Genomic DNA, 24,398 nt, shown 5'->3' with positions numbered 1-24,398 from the left:
GAACCATATAAGTAAACATATCTAATTTCTGCTACAGTTTTGAAACTAGTATTTCTCCCTTGGTTTTGTAATAGCATTGTCATTCTTACCACCTACCCCATCCCTCGCTGAATCCCTCAAAAATCTGCATGGCCATTATATGGAAGAACTTCTTTACCTTGACTGTAGAACTGATTCATTGGTTTAACTTGTATTTCTTGTCGTCTACTAAAATGCTGTTTGTAGATTAGTTAATAACATTCTATATCTTCTACATTATTATGTATGTACATAAGTGTGTGTGTGTGTGTGTGTGTGTGTGTGTGTGTGTGTGTGTACATTCTTTTCTTTTAGGTCTCAGTCAGTGGACTGTGGTACAAAACAATGTGAATAAATAAACATTACATTTGACAGAGTAATCTGAATGCAGAATGGCTAATGGCTCATCTGCAACAGGCAAGCTACAAAAATGGATTTACTTAGTCCAACATTGAGTGCATATAGGTGCAGAGGGATCTTCAACAGACTAAAATTTCATGATTAAAACTTCATATTCTCTTATTAAATCCACTTGGCATTCAGTTGAATTTTTTTGAGCCAATGTTGTACACATTTCTCTGTGTCTTCTTTGTACATAACATGGTCAGCAGAAGTACATGAATTTTTGCATTGGAAAACATCCCAAAGAGTGTTCCCTGTTACACAGTCACACATGGCATGGTGAGAGCAGATGTATCTCCATGTGTTGAGTGTCATTTCACCTTTATTAGTTGACTAATGTTTATCCACTTAACCCAATTTGCTACCATTTCCATTGTATCTCCCTAACACTGATGTACACACATGCACACACACATATGCACATTCACATATGCCTTAATTTGACAATGATTTATACAAAATGCTGTTATTAATAATTTCTTTACATTTCTCTTTTTTGTAAATGATATTTATCATGAAATTTCTCTCTTCTAAGCACAGATTGCAATTCCCATCAAAATAATTATATTTTCTTCTTTTCAAGAATCAATAAATTCAATGTGATTGTTATTTCAAATACTTATCTCGTTTTCATTTTTCTTGTTCTTTAGCCACAGTTTGTACTGCTAACCAGTTCCAGTGTGATGGCCGCTGCTTAGACTTGTCTTTGATATGTAATGGTCAAATTGATTGTAGAAATGGGTTTGATGAGTCAGAATGTTCAGGTAATTATTTCAAGAAAACCCTTATTATATCTCAAACTCCATCACAAACTATCAATATATCCATCTGTATAAGCCCAAGAAAAATACTTCTGCATGTTTACTTGACCTGCTAGAAAAAGCAGCCATATCTCCTTCTTATTATATCCTACCACACGCACCACTACATATATATGTGTGTGTGTGTGTGTGTGTGTGTGTGTGTGTGTGTGTGTGTGTGTGTGTGTGTGTGTGTATGTATATACACACTCAGAGTAAAGGGTAAAGACCCCCTTCAGTCATGAACCTTAGGAGATAGGCCCCTTAGATACTAACATGGGCTGCCATATATGGATTCTGATGGTGCAGGGTTCCATTTGCCATCAGGCAAGCTGGAAACCTGGTCAGTCTGCCACTGACTACAAGCAACTTTACACGATTTATTGTACTCCATTTATAGATTCAACTTTGTTGGAACTTCTGTTTTAAATATACTTTAGATTGGCAAAAGTGATAGAGTGCTGGAAAAAATTATTTAGTTACCACTCTTTACATTCTGAGTTTAAATCTCACTATCATTTTTCTGAGTTTGGTAGAGAAATGTAGTAGGTAAAATACTGGAGAAGATTTAATCAACTACACCTTCTCCTAAAATTTGTAGCTTTGAGCCACTGTCAGAAATATAGAACTAGGATCTATTGAATTTTCCAATAATGCACCTTAAATGTGAATGGAATTATAATTAAAGACTACCCTAACAGAATTTTCCATTCCATTCCATTTACTGTGGAATTAGAAAACTTATTTTTGCATTTGTCAAATTCCTATTTTTCCAGAATGTAATGAACAACAGTTTACATGCAGAAATGGTGACTGCATTCAAAAATCAGCAGTTTGCAATGGAAGACAAGACTGCCGTGATGGTTCTGATGAACAGGACTGCGGTAAGTATACATTCTTTTACTCTTTTACTCTTTTACTTGTTTCAGTCATTTGACTGCGGCCATGCTGGAGCACCGCCTTTAGTCGAGAAAATCTACCCCAGGACTTATTCTTTGGAAGCCTAGTACTTATTCTATCAGCCTCCTTTTGCCGAACCGCTAAGTTACGTGGACATAAACACACCAGCATCGGTTGTCAAGCGATGTTGGGGGGACAAACACAGATACACAAACACACACACACATACATATATATATATACATATATACGACGGGCTTCTTTCAGTTTCCATCTACCAAATCCACTCACAAGGCTTTGGTCGGCCCGAGGCTATAGTAGAAGACACTTGCCCAAGGTGCCACGCAGTGGGACTGAACCCGGAACCATATGTATATTTTTTTAATTGTGTGTTGTTTTCTTAACTCAGTTTGATACCAATCTACTTAAGATTGCATTTGGTTCTATAATACAGACTATCTCATTTAGAAATGTTCATATTGTAATTAATTTACCCCAAATCATAGAGTTATTTTTTTTTTTAATTTAATTACTTTTATTTTACATTATGGATTTTGTGAAGAATAGCCTTATTGGCACAGGATGGTTTTCAGTGTGACCCCATTGACTCATTGCATTTGTAATGCAAAGAAAGACAAGCATACTCATGTTTGTCTAACTCTGGCTGAACAAATACCATAAAGAATTTTTGTTTAAAAGACCCAGTTTATAAATTTCTTTTTTTTACTGACCAATATATATATATTGGCAGGAGATACAAAAATGTGATGGGTATCTACATAGTTTCTGTTTACCCATTCTCAAGATATTCATCAGCTTGAGTCTATGGTAGAAGATAACTAAGTTGCTGTGTGGTAGCCTTGAACATGGAACTCTGTGGTTGAAAATTGCACTAGTTTATTACACAGCCAAGCCTGCACCCTTTAACCACACAGGCTTCAGGAACCTTCTGTAAAGTTATGTTCCAAATAGTTTAACAATAAAAGTTAATAGTTTTACTTTATCCCTTCAAATTCTCAATTATTTTAACAAGCTGATTAAAACACATTTTAAATTTCAATAGAAACATAGTCAAAGATAGATTAACACAATCTCCCTCTACCCTATCCTATTAAAACTTAATTAATTTTACTAGCATTGTATTTTTTTTTTTACCCTTTTCATGCTAGCCTACTTGAGACTGCCCTTATTTCTATGATACAAAACCTGTTTTCAAGTGTTCATATTTAAATTGAAACCTCCCATCACAGTTCTAAGAAAAAAAAATTTAGTTCTGCTCCAAACATTAGCTTTAATGGAAAAGTTATTTTACTAAATCCCTTGAAACTTTTATTTTCAAAATTAATTGAAACACATAAGTAGAATTTTTAAATATACGATAATAAAATGATTCGTTCTTTTTAAACTATTCCCCGCATCACTATTATTTCTATAAATCTTTATTCTTCCAGGATGTGGTGAGGGACAGTTTTCATGCAGAAATGGACAGTGCATTGTAGAATCTTTAGTTTGCAATGGAAGACGTGACTGTTCTGATGGATCTGATGAATACAACTGCAGTAAGTTATCTCTATATATTATGGTTTTATTTCTTCTTGAACATCCACATTGGAATTCCTTCTTACCCAGAGATTAGGTATCTGATGATACAGAGATTAGGTCTGTTATGTTTATGATAGAGAGATAGTCCTTTGAATGACATTGATTTATGTTAGAGTGACAGGCTTTTGAATAACACAGATTTATGTTACAGATAATCTCATGAATAATAAATTTATGATGCAGAAATAGTCCTTTGAATATAACAAATTTATGTTATAGAGAAAGTGTTTTGAATGGATAGAAGTTATTCAGTATTGCACACTCCATAAAGCAGGAGTGATTAAAAACAAACTTTTATATATATTGTAAATAAGGTGTAGTAGACGTAAAATTGCAAATTGGATGTGGTACAAGAATACCTGACAAAATCTACTACTGGTATTCTGAAGTATATTTGAACATTACATTTAATATTATGTCTCAGTTCAATAGCTGTTAGGAATAGGTACTATTTGAAAATCACACCTGCATTCTGTCTAGTAGGGGATTGGCATCCTATCTTCTAGTGGACTTGTCTTTCTTTCAATAAGTGCCTAAAAGAGAGTCAAACACTGTGTTTTTTAATTAAACAGTGCCAATAGAGTATTAAATTTACTAGCATTGTATTTTTTTTTTTTTACCCTTTTCATGTTAGCCTACTTGAGACTGCCCTTATTTCTATGATACAAAACCTGTTTTCAAGTGTTCATATTTAGATTGAAACCTTCCATCACAGTTCTAAGAAAAAAAAATTTAGTTCTGCTCCAAACATTAGCTTTAATGGAAAAATTATTTTACTAAATCCCTTGAAACTTTTATTTTCAAAATTAATTGAAACACATAAATAGAATTTTTAAATATACAATAATAAAATGATTTGTTCTTTTTAAACTATTCCCCGCATCACTATTATTTCTATAAATCTTTATTCTTCCAGGGTGTAATGAGGGAGAGTTTACATGCAGAAATGGACAGTGCATTGCAGAATCTTATGCTTGCAATGGAAGACGTGACTGTTCTGATGGATCTGATGAATACAACTGCAGTAAGTTATCTCTATATATTATGGTTTTATTTCCTCTTGGCACTATGAGCAAATCATTTAGTTTCTTGAATGATTCTGCTCCACTTTTTATTCTGAAACACTCTGTTTGTTTTATTTCTTTCCACCCTAACATGAAAATTGATCACTGATATATGAATACATTTTCTTCTTTCTCTCTCTTGATTGGATATTATTGCTCTTATATCATTTTTGGTGACATTTGGCATTTCTTCCCCATTCATGGGACTCCCATGCCGCCCATGAGGGAACCTCTACTTAGTTGTTTTTATGTAGCTGTTTTTACAAGGTCACCTCTCATGCTAAAAATAGCAGTCAGATCTCATTCAAATTACACCCTATTGGCTTCAAAAAGGACATGCTGAATAAGCAACAATGATATGTAAAAATGGTTTAAAATTACTGTTGTTGTTGCTTAGTAGCTCCTGCCCCAGCCAGCTCTGTTTGCATTTGACCAATGCTAGAACAGACATAACTGATAAACTTCAGCATTTAATTTAGTGTTTCTAACTGTGATATCCTGTCTTTCTTGTGGCTGGAGAGCATGGTATCCTTAGATATATGAAGTTGTATGAGTAATATTAATTTGATTTGATTTTGACTACTATGGCCAACAACTCTGGATAGATTTCAATATTGTTAGACCTGCTCAGCTTTCTTCATACTTGCCAAATTAGTGATAAAACAGAGTCACTAAATGAGTAGATATAAGACAATATATCATTAAGGCTTATATAAGGTGGCAAGCTTACAGAATCATTACTGTGCCAAACAAAATGCTTGGTGGCATTTCTTGCAGTTCTTTATGTTCTGAGTTCAAATGTCACCAAGGTCAGTTTTGCCTTTCATCCTTTTTTGGGGTCTGCAAAATAAAGTACCTGTTGAGTGCTGGGGTCAATGTAATGTTGATGTAATCAACTGATCCCCCCCTCCCTTCAAAATTGATGGCTTTGCACCAAAATTAGAAAGAAAGAATGTTTAAGGCTGAAACAATTACACCAGAAACCTTACACTGCTTGTCATGATTATGTTTGCGCACATTTTTTTTATCTTTCTTGATCACATTTCACGAGGCTCATTATTTAATTATATTTCACTGTTTTGTTACATAATTTCAATTCACAATGTTTTGTTATTTAGTTACACTTCTCAATGTTCTGTTACTTAATTACACCTCACAATGTTTCATTACTTAATTACATCTCACATTGTTCTGTTTTTAATCACATTTCACAATGTTCTGTTATGTATTTACACCTCACAATATTCCATTACTTAATTACATCTCACAATGTTTCTGTTACTTAATTACACCTCACAATGTTTCATTACTTAATTACATCTCACAATGTTTCATTACTTAATTACATCTCACAATGTTTCCATTACTTAATTACATCTCACAATGTTTCTGTTACTTAATTACACCTCACAATGTTTCTGTTACTTAATTACATCTCACAATGTTTCTGTTACTAATTAATGTTTCATCACAATGTCCTTGTACTTAATCACTTCTCGATATTTTCTGTTTCATAACCACATCTCGCTCCTTCTGTTACTTCAAACACTCTTTGCTGTTAGTTATATTCACTGGGGCATACACTCACAGTGTGCTAGGAATGCCCTCCTAACACACACACACACACACACTAATGCCATAGAGAAAAGAAAAACAATGCTATAAGCTCTATTTTTCTAGAATATATTTGTCTTCAGTATTTTACAAATTATTAGTAAACGTTTGAAGCCAAGTTTCTAAGTTTACAGCTTATCTAACCTGTTACTGATCACCAGTGTCACATAGAATAGTTTCTGAATGAGTAGTCACCTAACCTGATCGAAATAACAATCAAATCTCTTTTATATTATACCTTAACATTTAAAAAAGAAAAAAAAAAGGAAGAACACACTGGATATACACTCAGTCTGAAATACAAAAGATCGGATGATTATGGCTGGAATGTCTTTCATCATAGATCAACTCAACCAAGGATGATCTGAGACTAAACAATACTACAATATAAAGCCTAACAGTTTAAAGGCAGCATACAATTAGTCATAGTGAGTATTGTTGAAATGTCATAGTTGAGTGGATTTGGCATTGAATTATCTGCTGATAAGTTGACAGTTCAAACCCACTGCAGGTGTTTCATGGTGTTTCAGACTGAAAACATCTACTGTGCCTCCGCTGTTGGCAATGTGTACCTGATTATTTGGGGTTATAACCTGCACTACATTAGTAGGTTCTATTCAGGTGGAGATTACTCGTTCATCAGCTGACAGTTTTAAAAGTGTTTCAAGGCTAAGATATAGCTGGAGTTTAAAAAATAGAGAGAGAGTTTGTAAATATCTACCCACTTCCCAATTAAAAAAAAAAAAAAATCATCGAATCTCTAATCATTGAATCTTGAGCAATTTTTAACTTTCACATTTTTATCTTTTTATCCATTTTTTCTTGTCATTCATTTTCTCTAACCTTTCACATTTTCCTCTATTTTTCTTAATCTTCTATCTCTTAATTTGCATCTACTAAATTTGCATCACAGTTACTTTGGACATTAACATGAAGATATTTATTTTCTTCTATCTTAAATTGGAGATTTTTTTTCTCCTTCTCTCTTTCTCCCTTGTCATCTGTTTCAGCCTCTCCCCATCTCACTTGCAACCAATCTCTGAAATAATCCTTCTTCAGCAACCAACATCACTTAATTCACAGATGCACTCTTCTCTAATTTTTTAAAAATGATTGTTTCAACGTCCCACGCCCCAACCCCAATTATGCATGATAACCTGATAATTTCTTGATTACAGCTGTAGCACGCCAATGTCCTGGTGATGATTTTCTGTGCGGTACTGGCCACTGTCTTCCGATAAACAGGCACTGTGATCGCAGGAAAGACTGTCCTGATGGATCTGATGAAGTTGACTGTCGTAAGTAATTCGTGAACAGATCTGTAGACTCTGCGCTAAAATGTTTAGTGATATCCTGCCTGAAATCATGTGTTTATTTTTCAATCCAAATTTTATTGTCATCACCTTCATTTGCATCGTGTTGCTGCATGTTTCTTTGCTTTTCTTTACATATGTATACAATTTCTTTTCCAAGAATGACTTCCAGAAATATAAATAATTTATCGAAGTAAAAGAAGGTGGTGTGTTGATGCAGATGGTTGTGCTCTGAACTCGACATTTTATATAATATATAATAGAAATCTAAAATTCATTTTTCCTGTTATTGTCATTTTCTGCACTGTGGTTCATAGATTAAAATTTGGTTGATAGAAGTGAAAAAGCTATGTACAAGATATAAAATTCATAACTGAAATGGCAATAAATTAAAACACTTTTAATGTTAATTCATTACCATTCAATATATGATACTAGGCACTTGTATAATATGGAATGTTAAGTGTATATTAAATTGGTTTCAGCTGTTTTCTAATTATCCATTCATTCAGGATGTATGCATTTGGCATTAAAGTAAAGGTCATTTGATACCTTGTTATCTCAGGTTCAATTCTTGACAGGACAGTTTAAGTTTTCCACTTTTATTTGGAGGTCAGTCAATAAAACATGTTAAGTAGTTGATTTTGTTTCATCAATTTTTTTTTTTTTTTTTTTTTTGATAAATACACTGTATTTTGTGAAGAATAGCATTGTTGTATTATAGGTTTAAGAGGGCAATCACTGGTTCTCAGCATTTCTGATACTGAGGGTAGCAAGAAGTGCGAGTGTGTGTGTACAATTCAGGTGGAATAAATACTTGAAGTGTTTTTGTTGAAACATCAGTTTATCAAAACTTTTCCTGCTGATGTATATATCTTTCACCAGCAGACACAATTACACATATGATGGGCTTCTGTACAATTTCTCTTCGCCAGTTTTCACAGGCATTAGCCAACTTGAATCTATGGTAGATGACATTTGCCCAAGGTGTCACACTGTGCAGCAGATCCCAGAACCATATGTTAGCAAGCAAAACTCCTGAATCCCTAAACCATACCTGCATCCACACTTGGAGTTGATACAACTGACAATGATATGTTGCCCAACACAAGATTAAATTTGCACCTATCTAAAGAGAAATTGTAATTCTGTAGTAGAAGTGGTGCTAAAATTTAAACCAATTATTACTTTATATCTCATAGACAACAGATTACAAATTTGGATTTTTCTAAACTGTTTGTCTCGTGTATTGTGGTTTTTGTTTTTGTAACATGTTTTGAATGCAAGATCTTTTGTTGTCATTCTGAGAATAGAAAATTGACTAAAACAGACAAATACGTCTAATAGAATATTGCTGTTTCGATTTGTTTTCAAGTTTAAATTTAATCATGGTCTTTAGCAATAATCAATCAACTGCACTCCATCTCCTATATAGAGTGGTCATGGGTGAAGTCAAATGACAATTATTGCATGTACTATAAAAAGTTAGTAGTAGCAGTAGTTGCAGTAGCAGCACCAGCAGTGGTTGTAGTAGTAGCAGTAGTAACAACAGTAGTTGTTACTGTTGTAGTTTGTAAAAGATGAAAGCATTTAGATTGCTTAGATTGCTATTACCAACTTCAATGCCAGTTATGATATATATCAAAAGTGTCATTGTTTTTTTTTACTCTGCTTTTTCTAATTTTTAATGCAAAATCTTGAACTGATAAGATACTATCAAGTGAGTGTATGTGTGTGTGAGAGAGAAAGAAAGAATGTTATATGTGTGTATTTTTTTTAATGTTTGATAGTTTTTACTTATAAGTATACATCTGCATTTGTGTGTGTGTGTGTGTGTGTGTGTGTGTGTGTGTGTATGTTCAGTATGTAAAAATATATTTGGTTTTTATGGCAAATTTTTATGCTTAAAATACTTCTAGTTTTGCTTAATAATAATAATAATAATGATAATGATAAACAAATTAAAAATAATAAAGCCTTATAGTTAGTGCACTTTGCACAGGCTACGCATAAATGCAGTCAGTTGTGCAGTGAAGGCACCATGGCCAAGTGTCTTCTGCCATAGCTTCACATATTAACCAAAGTTTTGTGAATGATATTTGGTCAACAGAATTTTTGTGGAAGTTCATCAGAGGGATCATTCCTATTTTTGGTAGTAAGCTAATTCTCCTTCAGAGAGACTTAGAAATATTAATATTTATGTGTATATATATATATCAAAGAGCTAAACAATAAAACTGATCAAAATGTTGTTTAGATGTAAATATTAACCCTTTAGCACTTAAATCGTCCACATCCAACTGAAATATTTCACTTGTTTTATGACTAAGCTGGCCAGATCCAGCCTTTCACACCTATTCGGTAATATCATTTTAAAAAAGAACAACCACATTATTGAAATCTCAAAACCACTAGATAATGGATGATTTATTCAAAATGATGTGGTTGGATAAGCATTATATTTGTCAGAGTAATCTGAATGCTGGAGGGTTGAAAAATATTTCAACTCCAAAGATAAGGTTAATTAGCAAAATTAAAATTGTGTTAACAATAACTAATCTCAGATATTAAGTCCAAGAAAATTTGTTCTGAAATGTATATTTGAAACTGTTAGTGGCCTTATGCGTGCAATAGATTATGCATGGTTTTATGTTGCTGTCTTAGTTGACTTTGTCCTTAGTAATTCTGTATAAGGTCTTGTAGTTTGTTCTGTGAAATAATTGTGAGGTTAAAACCACTAAAGCAAATATATCAACCTGACAAGTGAAATGTCATGATTTGAACCTAATCGAGTCTTGTCAGCTTTATTGTACACAACATCGCATGTTCTCTTTGATCAATTTGTATATAATCTATGAATATCATATTTTTATCAACTACTTTTATTGATTTCATGAAAAGAATGTGAGTATAAATATGCAATACTCTTTACAGTTGATGAGTTAATTTTGTACAAAATTATATATAGTGTTGGAATTTTCCATAGACCACATATTGTTGGCCAAAAAATTGGGAATTTTCCATAGACCCCGTATAAAAGTCAACCCTAGTATTTCCTGAACAACAAGACAACATTTGTGAGTCAAGGTACCATAAAATTTCGGCTGTTTTCATTATGCTAGTGCTTGCCATACGAGCACCAACAATTTGACCTCTTTGATAGATCTGTCATTTTAATTACCTTTTTCTGATATCTGAAAAGAAACAGCAATTTTAGCAAAACATATTAAGCAACACTAACGATAAATCAAAAACATAAAAATAAACAAGCTTTTGACAGTTTTATAGATATTTCAAAATTATGATGTTATGATGCTAGGTGTTTCCATTATTTTATCCAACCCCTGTATATATATATATATATGTGTGTGTGAGAAAGTTGGTATGTGAAAGCACGTGGTTGGATGTATAAAAGATAATAAGAGTGAAAAAACTACAGAAGGCTTGTGTTACATGGTTAAAGTATATATTTAAATTATGTCAGAAAAATGTTATAAAAATGTTATAAAATCTTTTTGGTATATAAACATTGTATTTTGAGAAATAACCGGTTTCGTGTTGTCTTTTCAAATTTCTCTACTTCATTGTAACGTGAACGAACACGTTACAAGATTTTATAACATTTTTCTAACATTTTTCTGACATAATTTAAATATATACTTTAACCATGTAACACAAGCCTTCTGTAGTTTTTTCACTCTTATTATCTTTTATATATATATATATATATATATATATATATATATATATATGCATGTATGTATGTATACACACATATGTATATATTTGTGTAAGATATATTTATGTATTTGGTTCCATTGTTACAAAAATAATAAAACTTGGATTTTAAATATGATTTGTATGATAAGGTTCTTAATGTTTCTTTTTTTTTTTCCTTTGTAGAGTTTTCAACTTGTTCTCCTGATCAGTTCACCTGCTCTAATGGTGAGTGTATATCATTAGCTAGCCGATGCAACCGTCAATACGATTGCCGTGATGGAAGTGATGAACTCAACTGCAGTAAGTGTAAACACTCTTACAACATATCTTTCTTGCCTTTCTCCCTCATCTCTCTCTCTCTCTCTCTCTGTTAGCCTTTCTCTCTGACTCTTTTATCACTGATATTTTATTTATTTGCTTGTTATTGTTGTCATTGCCTTCATTATTCCTGTCATCATCATCATCATTGAAAAAAATCTCAGGTCCAGTGCTATGGACACATAATCCTTGACTTGTCTAAGAAACAGTAGCACCAAATAAAAACTAACTTAGACCGTGGTGACTAACAGCTGATGATGGAAGTATGTTGGATTGTTGGTATAACTGTTTTTGTATATGTGGAATTGTGTTATAACACATCCTTTTGATAGATTGTGGTGATTTTTCCAATTCATGTCAGCATCAAAAAGCAAGTGTAAAATGATGATGGTGTTGGTGATGATATATATATATATATATATATATATATATATATATATATATAAAATTTATAACCCCAAGTTTTGCAGTTTCCATTCACTACATTTCATATTATAAGATATTGGTGTATTCTATGATGACATTCAAGGTAATCAATTTCATAAACATGTATTTCCAGAGCAAATCCCTCTACTATCCTCTACTATCATATTTTTGTGCTGCTAATTTTTTATGGGAAAACTCCTGAGTATTGCATTAAATTAGTTATGAATGTTTAGCTTTGCATTAAAATGAGATACCATTACTTATTAAATTGATTCAAAATTTACAGCTACTACAAGGTGTTCATCAAACCAATTCCGTTGTCATGATGGGAGTTGTATTCCTGCTGAAAGACGCTGTGACCGACGCTATGATTGCCGTGATCGAAGTGATGAAAGGGGCTGTGGTTTGTATTCATTTTTTTTTATATTGTTTCTCTTTTCTTATTATACAGATCTGGATTGCATAAGATAGTTCAGTATGTTGACATCTCTCAGTCACAATGTCTTCTTCATATTCCAACTGAAAACAAAGGCATAACATTTCTGTAGTTTTAATTTACAAGTCCTAACTGCAGCTGAGGAAAGTCTTGGAAGAAATTAAAAAATATGGATCTCTTTCATGGACAATTCTACAAAAGTATGATGTATGAAATTGACCCCACCACCTGACAAGTACTTTGCTTTAATAGTGATTTCTTACATCGGCAGAAGGCCAGAAATTTGTATTAGGAGGGATTAGTCAGTTATATTGGTGCCGTTACATTTTTGGCTAGTACTTTATTTTATTGACCCTAAAACATTTGATTTTAGTTGGACTTGAACTTAGAACATAAAGAGCTAGAGCAAATACCACAAGACATTTTATCCCCACACTGCCAGTTACTCTACCTAATAATAATAATAATAACAATAGGCCACAAATTTGAGACGACAGGCTAGTCAGTTGTACTGACCCTAGTACTTGGCATACTTAATTTTATTAACCCCAGCAGGAGGATTGGTAAAGTTGACCTCAGCAGGATTTGAGCATAAATAGGCAGAACAAATATTGCAAGACATTTTGTCTGACAGTGTAAGAGCTCTGCCAATAACAGAAACATATAAACTGTAGCAGGACTCATAGCATTGCACATGAGATGTGGGTTGGATCTGTCTGCTAGAAACAATGCACATGCTATGCAAAACTCTTTCAGTTCAGTAACTCTACTCAAACTCACGACCCACAACACATACCTTTTATAATAACCATCCACTAAAATAACTCAACACATACTCTACACAATCAAATACTTCCATATGACCAGTAGTAGGCAATATAACACCAACAACTCATACAACTTGTATTCTCCACAGCTGCAATCTGTTAATACTGCAGAAACCGCATCACATACTCTTCATAATCACCAACTGACACCAAAACCCTTGACATGAACCACACAGCACATATTCAACTCAAATAACACTTATCGAAATCACTCGACTCATATTGCAAGTACTCTACATAATAATCAAAATATTAAAATATCAAGCTCAATTAAGAAATCAAACCTCATAACAAAGATGAAGTTGACACAGCATGCAAGCACAAGTTTACATCCTCAAAAAAAAGAAAAGACAATGCTGCACACACACACACACACACACACACACACACACAGAGGAACATAGTTACCTTAGTACTGTAGTAAGAACTTGCATAAAACAGTTGCTGTTACTCATGATGTAGTAGTAGTAGTAGTAGTAGTAGTAATAGTAGTAGTAGTAGTAGTAGTAGTTGTAGTAGTAGTTTAGACACATGACCAGCAATTTTGAAAGAAATGGAGTCTGTACTAGGCTGATATTTATTTAACAATCCTGGAAGGATGAAAGGCAAAGTTGACCTTGGCATGAGTTGAACTCTTTACACCTAAGTTCAAAATCCCATTGAGGTCAATTTTGGGGATCAATGAAGTGAAGTACCAGTCAAATACTAGGGTTAGGGTTAGGGTTAGGGTTATGCATCTGTATTGAGACGTATATGAGTCTGTATGTAAAACTCACATGTCCACATGATGATGTGCTCTCCATAATTTGTTCTTGTAATTTTGGTAAAAATCTCACCTGCCATATGGTTTCTGAAGCATTATGCACTATTTCTTTACTGCATATTAATTTCATGCACTTTTAACTACTTAATTTATATTGCAACTCTGATTATGTATTTTTGAATGTGCTTGCCTATTAAGCACTTTTTTTTTTTTAATTCAACAAAGATGTTGAAGATAAAAATAAACCATATTCTCAAAATATACTCGCAAAATTTTGATAAAATCTCACATGCAATTTGTTTGAAACACTATGCACCATTCTCATCATGTTAAGCAATTTCATGCACCACTCACTCACTTAATGCACTCTCACCTCATTTAATGTTGCATCCCTGATGATTTAGCTTTAAGGGGTTAAAGACCAGACAAACTCCCCACTGCATTCCATATTTAATTTGTCCTTTGTCCTTGCTATTTTACGGTGGGGAAGTTTGATTTGAAGGACATGTGGTTACTTTTTCCAGCAGGTCAAATAACTCTGTTGAAGATCCCTTCTTGATTCATTCAGAATCACTTGTTATATTGGAGAGATTTGTTTTTATATTGAATATTGAATATCCTCAGTCAGCTTTGTTTGTGTTAACCTATGGCATGCAAACAGCTGACAAAGTCCTGGCCAACACTTGATAAACTGATATAAACTGCATGACAAGTTGGTTCTATTTTGTATAATGGATTAGTCAGCGAAAGAAAAGCAGTACATGACACATTTAAGAGTCTTTTATGATTGGTGGAAGGAGTTTAATCCACTAAAGGCACCCAAAGGCTCGATGGTTGAAGAACTTTGTTACTTAACAAAAGTTGATATTCCTTTATTATCAGCAAAGTCTTTAAGTACCTTTGGACCAGTTTCTTCTAATGGACAAGTTGGTGCCAACATACTCAATGTAGTAAACCAAGAAATTTTAATTAATTAAGACTACTTCTGGTGGTCAGGAGAAAGAATTATTTACTTATTTACTTCTAATCAAGAAAGGCAAGGAGAACAACTGTGAAATGTTAATTAGTTAAAAATAGAATATTGTTAATGCAGTAGTTAGTGAGTTTGATCTTAGCATTACTGTGACACTCTGGATATGTGTTGGTCTTGTTAAACCAAAGCATACCCAGATGTGTCACTGCACTGCTAAGAAAATGGTGATGTGGATGGCATATTGCACTGCTAGGCTTGGGAGTTTGGGTATGATATTAGTTGTTCAAAGCATTTCCGGATAGAACACTTTATTCTACATTAACTCATTTCATCAAATTATTGTGAATAGGCAGTAACTATCCTTGAGGAAAATTAACTGTTATGACCAAGAATCCTATTCACTGAGAGATTTGTGTCTTATTCACTTTAGACTAAAGAAATCAGAACAAAGTGCTGATCCTTGATACCATGAACATTTTCTATTTTAAAAAGAAAATAAGCTTTTTATTAATAGATTTGACCCTGAAGCCACTTTATAGCTGTTCTTTTGCTTTCTGCATAATACAACAACTTTTGTTATGTTGTTCTTAAAGGATGCTCAGCTGGCCAATTCGAGTGCCAGAATGGATTATGTATCAACGAAAACAAAATCTGTGACTCCAATGACGACTGTGGAGATCAGTCAGATGAAATAGACTGCAGTGAGCTTTACAAGATATTTTGTGATTTGTTTGCATGCTTCTTGGATTTTGCTGCAAGTTTACTTAACCTTGCTTTGATTGTTTTTCTTTTGTCAGATGAACATTATAACGTAATGAAGAGTCTTAAAATGGCTGGATAATATATTGTCTCTTTTCTCTTTTTTTTTCTTCACACACACACACACACACATCAGAGTGAGTGTGAAGAGCATAAATAACCAATGTCTTTTTTCCCCATATAAAACATGAAAGTGCTCTATACACATTCACTGTAGACCTCATATACTGTAATGTGTGTGTGATGTATGTAGTTTTCTTTTTATCTGTTTTAAGTATCTTCATTACAACCAAAATCCACTGAAAACCTCTTACCAATAACTGTCTGAATCTAACATAAATTGTTTCAATAATTGACATGTTCTGTTTAAAGGGTTGCCTGCGTAACTGTCTTACTTCTTATCAAGTAATTCAACAATAATTTCCTTATGTAGACAGTGTTTCATTGCTAGTAATTCCCTTAATGTTATATAAATTACCTTAATGAATGCTTGTATTTGCTAGTATTATATAAAACATATCTGTAAATGAATAAAATTACGTTAAAAAACCCTGGAAACTACCTTAAATTTGCTTGCATTTACATTTATATAAAACGTGCTAGTGAATCCACAGAATTGTATAAAATACCCTGAACTTGCCTGTGTTATATATAACAAACTGTAAATAAATCTATGAAATTACATAAATTACCACTGTAACAGCCTTAAATTTGCTTGTGTGATGTGTATATGAAATGTGTAAACATATGTACAAAACTGTAAACTACACCAGTAAGTGCCCAGTGTTTGCCTGTGAATATAAAAATGTGCTAATAAATGCATAAAATTATATAAGCAATACAACCCTACCATAACTACCCTGGATTTGCCTGCATTATATTATCTATAGATATATATATATTCCCCAAGTAACTGTTCTTTGCTTGCCTATATTTAATAAACTTCCTCTCTATTTTCCAAACAATTTTACTAACTGTTGTTTGTTTTGTAAATTACTTAAGATATAAACTTCCCCAGTAATAACACTGTTGTATTAATTGCTACAGCAATTGGTTGATGCTGTATATATTACCCTATTATTTTCTCAATATTATGTGAATAACTTATGTTAAGAGGAACATGTAGGAATGTATCTTATAATATGAATTATTTATCTTAAACAAGTTTAGTAATTTTATAATATAAAACTGTTTTACTAATTAACTAAAATTATATGAAAATATGAATTTTGGAGAGGATTGAACCCACTCTCATATGGCTATGAAGTAAATTTCTTAACCCATTGATCCTTATGCCCATTGATCCTTATTTGACACTTTTTATACCAGTATGTTTCAGCCTAAAGTATTCATATTTGAATAAAAACCTTCTTTTATATAAGCAAATAAAAAGTTAATGATTAAAAGTTTACTTAGTTTTACTAAATACCTCTATATTTTTTATGCTAATTATTCAAAAATTAATTAAAACCCATGGATAGTGTATTTCATTATGAGAAGAATAAAAAGTTATTCAGAACTGATACAAGGCTAAACAAACGACATCAACTAATGTATAAAATCACCACCATTGTGCTTATTTTATTGACAACTAATTGAAACACATAGGCAGTTTACTCATAAAAAAATATAGTAAGAAAAATGAGATATTTCCATATTTACATTTGTAAACTAGCTTAGCATCTGCTCAATGTTATATGGACTATTATAGAAATTATTTGATCTTCTGAAATATTCTTAAATATTTGTCTAAAATATTTTCTTATTTTTGTACTTATCAGTATCAACAGTTACTGTCAGAATAAACCCACCTAATATCAGGGTAAAAGCTGGACGTCAAGCAATATTTACCTGTGATGTTCTGGAAGCAGAAGCCTCAGAAATCAACTGGCTCAGGCAGTCTGGTGTAAGTTTTTGTTTTGCCCTCTCCATAATTCACACCATCACTAACGCCATTAAATATTAAATTCTACACTTATTTTTTTTTTTTGCAATAGCTTTAGTAGATAGCAGGCTCATCTATAAGAAAACTAACGATTATTAGTGTCAACAAAAAATAATTTAAAGTTTCCCACAAATAGAGAAGAGAATTCTAACATTTCAGGTTGTGTCTTTTATTGGAGAAGAAATGAGAAGTGTATTGGAAAGCTGCAGTAGCTTTAAATAAGTTTGAAGACTGTTAGAAAGAACATTAGATAGATAACTAGAAGAGTTAAAGATTGAGTAAAAAACAGGTTACATGCATGTGCATGCTGTTCCACACATATACACACACACAACACGTTCATATCTTTCGTTTCTATCTATCCTTTTCAGAGAGCAATTCCACCATTGAGAAGTCACATTGATGGCAACAGACTTATTATTTATGAAACTCAACCATCTGATGCTGATGATTATATCTGCAAAGCTATTATCCGAGGCCAGAAATTTGCCAAGACAGCAAACCTTATTGTAGAACTTGGTAAGCTGGAAATGCTTTTTGTATTATTTTCTCATTAGAAATGCACATTTCATCATATACTAAAAAGGTTTGATAATATGTAATTGGTTTTTAAGAATTGACAGCACAAAGTTTCATGAACCAGCTCAAGGTACCTCTCCAATGTGAAGAGCAGCTCTATGGCCACTTGACCTGCAAGTAATAGCAGTAAGCCAAGTCACCCACAGATCATGCCTAATGCTTTGAAAAACATATTTTAAAACAAAAGGGAATGGCCTGTTGGTTAATGTAATACAATCCTAGATGGGATGGTCGTAACTAAAACACCTTTGATCATAAGTCTGCTTGCTTAGGACTGACCTGGAACTTAGTAGTAATAACAAAAGTTGAGTGAAAATCCAGCCAGGAAGGGAGCCTCTACATGGTTGTTTAGCTGCTAGAAATACTAGCCAAAATTCTATCAAATCATAGCTTAACTTTTGTAAATTAAGAAGACATTAACACGGTGTCGTTAATCCTTATTTACAAAAGAAGTAAAAAGGAGAAACCTGCCTTCATGAGGAACGCTTCACACTCTGATAGTTCTTAAAATATTAAAAAAAAAAAGGCAAGGGAGACAACTTTGAAATTTTAGTTATCTACAATTAATTTTTGGAAATGGAATGCAGTGGGACGTGAATCTGACCTCTGTAACATGATGACAACTCTAGATATGCAGTTTTAATAAACATCAACAGTGAAGCATGGTCTGTGATTGATCTTAGATGGACTAAAGAGATGTAGGTTATTCAGGAGTGAACATGAATGACAAAACTTAACAGACAGACAAGGATAAAATGCTCAGGGGCTCCTGATGCATGAAAACTTAATAGTAAAGTGGGTGTTAGCATATTTGATATAGTTAGCCAAGAAATTTTAATTAGAATTGCAGCGTTAGTGATGAGAACAAATAATTATGTAAATTACTAACTGTGGTCAAAGTTAACATCCACTGCTGCTGTTTCATTGTATACTTGGGTAGAAAATATATAATTTTGTGCACTTCATTTTATGGCCTTATTATCTTTTCACTTCTTTAAACCATAGTCGTCACCTGCAGGCAAATATTACCTGAACCTAGTGGGTATGTTGCAAAATTTTTGTTGCAGATTTATGTTTATTTAATCATATTCAAATATAATATCTTTGGCTAGTGGAATGAACTGACAATGTTCAGAGACATAAAGAAAAGCCTGTGGCAAGGAACAATATATAAATATGTTGAGTTAAAGGCAATTAAGTACACTTTGTAGTTGAATGTTTTGAAATATTGAAGTTGTACTTGTTTGGCAAGTCATTTGATGCGAGACTGCATGTTGAGCCTGACACAGTTTCATTGTGCAAGAGTCATATACTCACATACACAAAAAAATTAACTGTTACAATTATTTTTATATTTTCATATGGTCTGTATAAAGTTGTCAAAATGTTTTGAGACACACTTCTGTGACTTGGTCATTGACTTTGGTCTGGAGAAAGGTTTGGGCTATAGCCTTCTTGAAATAAAATAATTAGAAACTCCTTAAGCATTTCGCCCAGCGTGCTAACGTTTCTGCCAGCTCACCGCCTTATTGCATTCCTGAAGCTCTATGCCAGTCGTGTACTTACTCATATTTGTGGCAGCATTCACTGTGGGTGAGTCAAGCTGGCTCCAAGTTTCTCACGTCCATCACGAATGCTGACCACATCTGATGGTCAACCACAGTTGAGGCTGTAATGGATACTCACTCCTGGTTCCACTGCTGAAGACCATAGACACAGGGACCTGATTGTCCCAGTCACGTCTTCAGTTGTCTTCCAACACTTTTGCACCAGCCTGGGAAGGGAACTGAGTTGACAGCCTTGCGAATGAATTTCCTCTGTCAGCCTGTTCCAGTCATGGGCAACCTGTGGCCTGCAGCACTTTCTGAATGGCATGCCTTCAACTTTCTTAATTGTCCAGCCCACCCGAGGATGAGCCATGTTTCATGCAGCCTGCTTTTCAGAAAAGGTTGCCTGTGCAGTTGAATTAGTAATGATAATAGCTTCAAAGCAAAATATTAACTATAGCTAACTAATGTTCTCTAATTTATTTAATTATTGGGGACCCCATTAAAGACTGTCATGATAAAGCAGTGCTTGGAAGGAAGATGTGTAGCGTGTGATCGTTGCATTGTCCATGACAGAAATTTATAAAATAAGTGTCAGCCTGAAAAACTTATTGAAGGCCATGCTGCAGCTTGACGACAGTCCAATGACTAAAGCCAGTGAAAGAATGGAGGAACACATTTACATGTATGGATGGAATTTATAGAATTCTCATTGTACCATTTTCCATTTTCTTTTCAGATGTTCCATTCATAGTAACCATCTCACCACGGTCACTTAATGTTCGAGTGGGAGAAACTGCTTCCTTTGTATGTAATTTTGGTAGTGGCCACTCTGGAAGCATACAGTGGAGCAGAAGTGACAGAGTAAGTGATCTTAAGCAATTCATTTTCTACCCATGCCCTTTTAGACTAATTACATCCTTTCTTTTATTTTAAACTACCTCCAAATTCTGATTATATTTGAAAATTACTGAAACACACTTGCTATCCACTCATTAGAAAAATAGTCACAAAAGAATTAAATGGCTTTCCAATCATATATTTAATTAAACATAAATAAATGAAGAGTTGTTTCCCAAATGTGTGTGTATTTTTATGTATTTCCTCTAATCTAGACCACAACCTTCATTTCAGCAACGTTTGAGTCCACGAGCTGTTGTTCAAGGTGGTTATTTGACCATCAACTCCGTGACCCCTTCTGATGCTGGAATATATACTTGCATTGGCTATGACGACAAAGGTGGCAGAGTATCTGAGACAGCTGAACTCATTATTAAGACTGGTAAGTTGTTTTCTTTTAATTATTTATTTATATGTTCCTTAATAACCGCTTTTATTTTTACCTATTTTAACAAGATAGTAAATTGGCAGAGTCATTAGAGCTTGGAATAAAACAAAATCCCTTGTGTACTTCTTACAGCTTTCTGAGCTGAGTTCAAACTCTACAGAGGTCAACTTTGATTTTAATGCTTACCGGGTTGATAACATAAAATTTTAGCAGTGCTTGACTGGTACTTCTTTTGTTGGCCAGTAATAATAATAATTATCCTTTCTTATTTTGACATGAGACCAGCAAACTTGAGGGATGGGGAAGCTGATTACATCTATCCCAATGCTCAACTGTTACTTAATTTATCAATTCTGTAAAGATGAAAGGCAGAATAGGTCTCAACGGAATTTGAATTCAGATTGTAAAGCCAGAAGAAGTGCTGCTACGCATTTTGTCTGTCACAGTAACAATTCTGTCGGCTTTCTGCCTTAATGGTAATAATTAGCTTCAAATTTTGGCACAAGGCCAGCAATTTTGGGGAGGGGGTAAGTTGATAACTTTGACCCCAGTATTCAACTAGTGCTTATTTTATTGACCCTGAAAGGATGAAAGGCAAAGTTGGCCTCCACAGAATTTGAACTCAGAACACAAAGTTAGAATAAATGCCACAAAGTATTTTGTCTGGTGCAGTTACAATTCTACCAGCTTGCCACCTTGGTAAAAACAAGAATAAATTTCTTATTCCAGAAACTACCGTTAAAGTTCAGATCACACCACCCTCCATCAAAGTAGTTGCAGGATCCCGTGCAATATTCACCTGTGGTGTACCAGGAACTCGTCCTTCAAGTATAGAATGGAGAAGAAAATCTGGAGTGAGTAAATGTTTTTGTAATTTTAATTTTTTAAATTTCTTTTTTTATAACGAGGTACAAATGACTCAGTGTAATGACCACCTTTCAATTTCAGAGTCCAATTCCTTCAGGAAGAACCTCAGTTGATGACAGCCGTCTTGTCATCTATGATACTGAAATGACCGACACTGATGACTATATCTGTGAAGCAACCATTCGAGGTCAAAAGTTCACTGGTTCAGCCAGCCTAATTATTGAATTTGGTAAGTGTTGTAAATATTTGTTATACTAGCTTAAATATTGGGTGAATGGGGTTGAAAGGCCTAATTGAATAATAATTGTAATATTGTTTTTGACTGGAAGCCAGTTCCTTGTTCCTATTCCAGTCAAAGGCAAACGTGGAATATAGCCATAGAGCCATATCATGTCCAACTGTGGCTATGTGGTTAAGAAGTTTTCTTTTTGACTATGTTGTTATTTGTTCATTTGTACTGTGTGTTAGAATGTCATCAAGCTGTAGAAACCATGCCAAAGCAGACAACAGTGTTTGGTATGGTCTTCTGACTTGCCAGCTCCTGTCAAACCATCCAACCCATGCCAGCATGAAAATGGATGTTAAATAATGGTGATGTATCATTTACCATAACCTTGGTTTGACTAAAGCTTTGAGAAGGAAACCTTCACAGCTGTGAGGAGAGCCATCAGATTGAGGAAACATTGTTGCGTTAGGATAGAAGAATTAATCTGAATTAGTTCAGCATCACCTACTAGACCATTGGGTACCTTTAGCAGAGTCCACACTCTGTTGTTGCTGGTCTAGCAATAACTTCCCCACCTCCTCTCACCAATCATGAAGGCTATGAAAATGGCTGTGTGGTGACTGCCATATTCCTTCCATAAAAAAACAACTACAGTAACAATATCAATAATAACATTGTTCTGTACTGGATTATCTTTATTTTCAGTTGTACCATTCCTTGTGACTGTCAATCCACGATCTTTGAATATTAGACAAGGAGAAACTGCCAAATTTATGTGTCAGATAGGAGCAGGTTATACTGGATCCATGGTGTGGAGTAGAAGACCAGCTGTAAGTTCAGCTCTTTATAGAATTTTGTTTTGTTCTTTTTATGTTATATTGGCTTTTTAATTATGTATTGTTTGTCATCGAAAGAATTTCTAACATAGGCACAAGGCCTCACATTTCATAGTTGGATACAGTGAGTTGAATCAACCCTAGTACTTTTGGTACTTATATTTTATCAAATAAGAATAAAAGGTGAAGTTGGCATTAGTGAGATTTGAACTCAGAATGCTCACTGGAAATATCAATATTTCTTTACACAGCAGCCTCTCAGCTCTCGTACTACACAATCAGAAGGTGTTTTGATGATTAACTCAGCAACAGCCGATGACAGTGGTGAATATATTTGTACAGGACATGGACCAGAAGGTCGAACAACAACGTCATCAGTCCAGTTGGTCGTTGAACGAAGTAAGTCGTGTTTTATTAATTTTCAAAATTAATTTAAACAAATTTTAGCAAAAACAATGTAACAGAAGCACTAACAGTTAAATTTGGTAGATAGAAAAAGTGCAAAAACCAGTTGGATATATGTATGCATGCTTGTGTGTGTGTATGTGTGTGTGTTGCATGTGGCAGAATTGGTAGATCTTTGAACAAACATACCTTGTGGTGTTTGATTACTGCTTTCTCCCTCTAATTTCAAGTCCCACTTATTTTATTTTTTTGAAACTAAATGCTTTACTTTATTATATTTTATTGTAACAGGCTCATCATATACAATCAACATCAACCCACCAAGTATCAATGTGCGTGCAGGATCTCGAGCAATTTTCACCTGTGATGTTGTGGAAGCACGTCCCTCAGAAGTCATTTGGTCAAGAGAGACAGGAGTTAGTAAATTTACTGTTGTCTGGTTTTATTTTCATACACCACCACCACTACCACAATCTATGCCACAAACACTACAAATACTATCACAGCTACTACCACCTGCCAACCCTTATTAACACCAAAACCACCACTACTGCCCATATAGACACCACTATTGCCACCATTACTATCACACCCTCCCATCACAACCACTAACATTATTACCCTGCTTAAGATCCTTGGATAACTTAGTAAATCTACTTTATTGCAAGCATTTGGACCAGGTCTTCAGTTTTAGCATTAATTTCAGTCTCTGGATTCACTCCTTTATATATTTAATGCTTTGTGTTATAAATGGAGAATAATTCAGTATC

The 24,398-nt window shown here is 33.8% G+C and overlaps 1 protein-coding gene across 33 annotated transcripts in view; it reads left to right on the top strand.

Moving 5' to 3' along the window:
• Positions 1–24,398, top strand: part of LOC106879161 (basement membrane-specific heparan sulfate proteoglycan core protein) — a 175,917-nt gene that overhangs the window by 77,656 nt on the left and 73,863 nt on the right. For 12 of the 33 annotated variants that reach the window (XM_089343084.1, XM_089343093.1, XM_089343083.1 and 9 more), the window contains 17 exons: positions 1,071–1,184; positions 1,997–2,104; positions 3,572–3,679; positions 4,639–4,746; positions 7,579–7,698; positions 11,617–11,733; positions 12,464–12,580; positions 15,770–15,877; positions 17,717–17,841; positions 18,252–18,399; positions 20,746–20,870; positions 21,141–21,288; positions 22,024–22,148; positions 22,243–22,390; positions 23,093–23,217; positions 23,475–23,622; positions 23,920–24,044. In XM_089343084.1, coding sequence (XP_089199210.1) covers positions 1,071–1,184; positions 1,997–2,104; positions 3,572–3,679; positions 4,639–4,746; positions 7,579–7,698; positions 11,617–11,733; positions 12,464–12,580; positions 15,770–15,877; positions 17,717–17,841; positions 18,252–18,399; positions 20,746–20,870; positions 21,141–21,288; positions 22,024–22,148; positions 22,243–22,390; positions 23,093–23,217; positions 23,475–23,622; positions 23,920–24,044 — 2,117 coding nt within the window. The remainder of the gene's footprint in view (positions 1–1,070; positions 1,185–1,996; positions 2,105–3,571; positions 3,680–4,638; positions 4,747–7,578; positions 7,699–11,616; positions 11,734–12,463; positions 12,581–15,769; positions 15,878–17,716; positions 17,842–18,251; positions 18,400–20,745; positions 20,871–21,140; positions 21,289–22,023; positions 22,149–22,242; positions 22,391–23,092; positions 23,218–23,474; positions 23,623–23,919; positions 24,045–24,398) is intronic. The other 21 variants (XM_089343101.1, XM_089343100.1, XM_089343094.1 and 18 more) reach the window with 3 other exon arrangements.

Source organism: Octopus bimaculoides, chromosome 26 (genome assembly GCF_046866305.1).
Source record: "Octopus bimaculoides isolate indiv1 chromosome 26, ASM4686630v1, whole genome shotgun sequence".
Lineage (NCBI taxonomy): Eukaryota > Metazoa > Mollusca > Cephalopoda > Octopoda > Octopodidae > Octopus > Octopus bimaculoides.
This window is presented reverse-complemented; position numbering and strand designations above follow the sequence as displayed.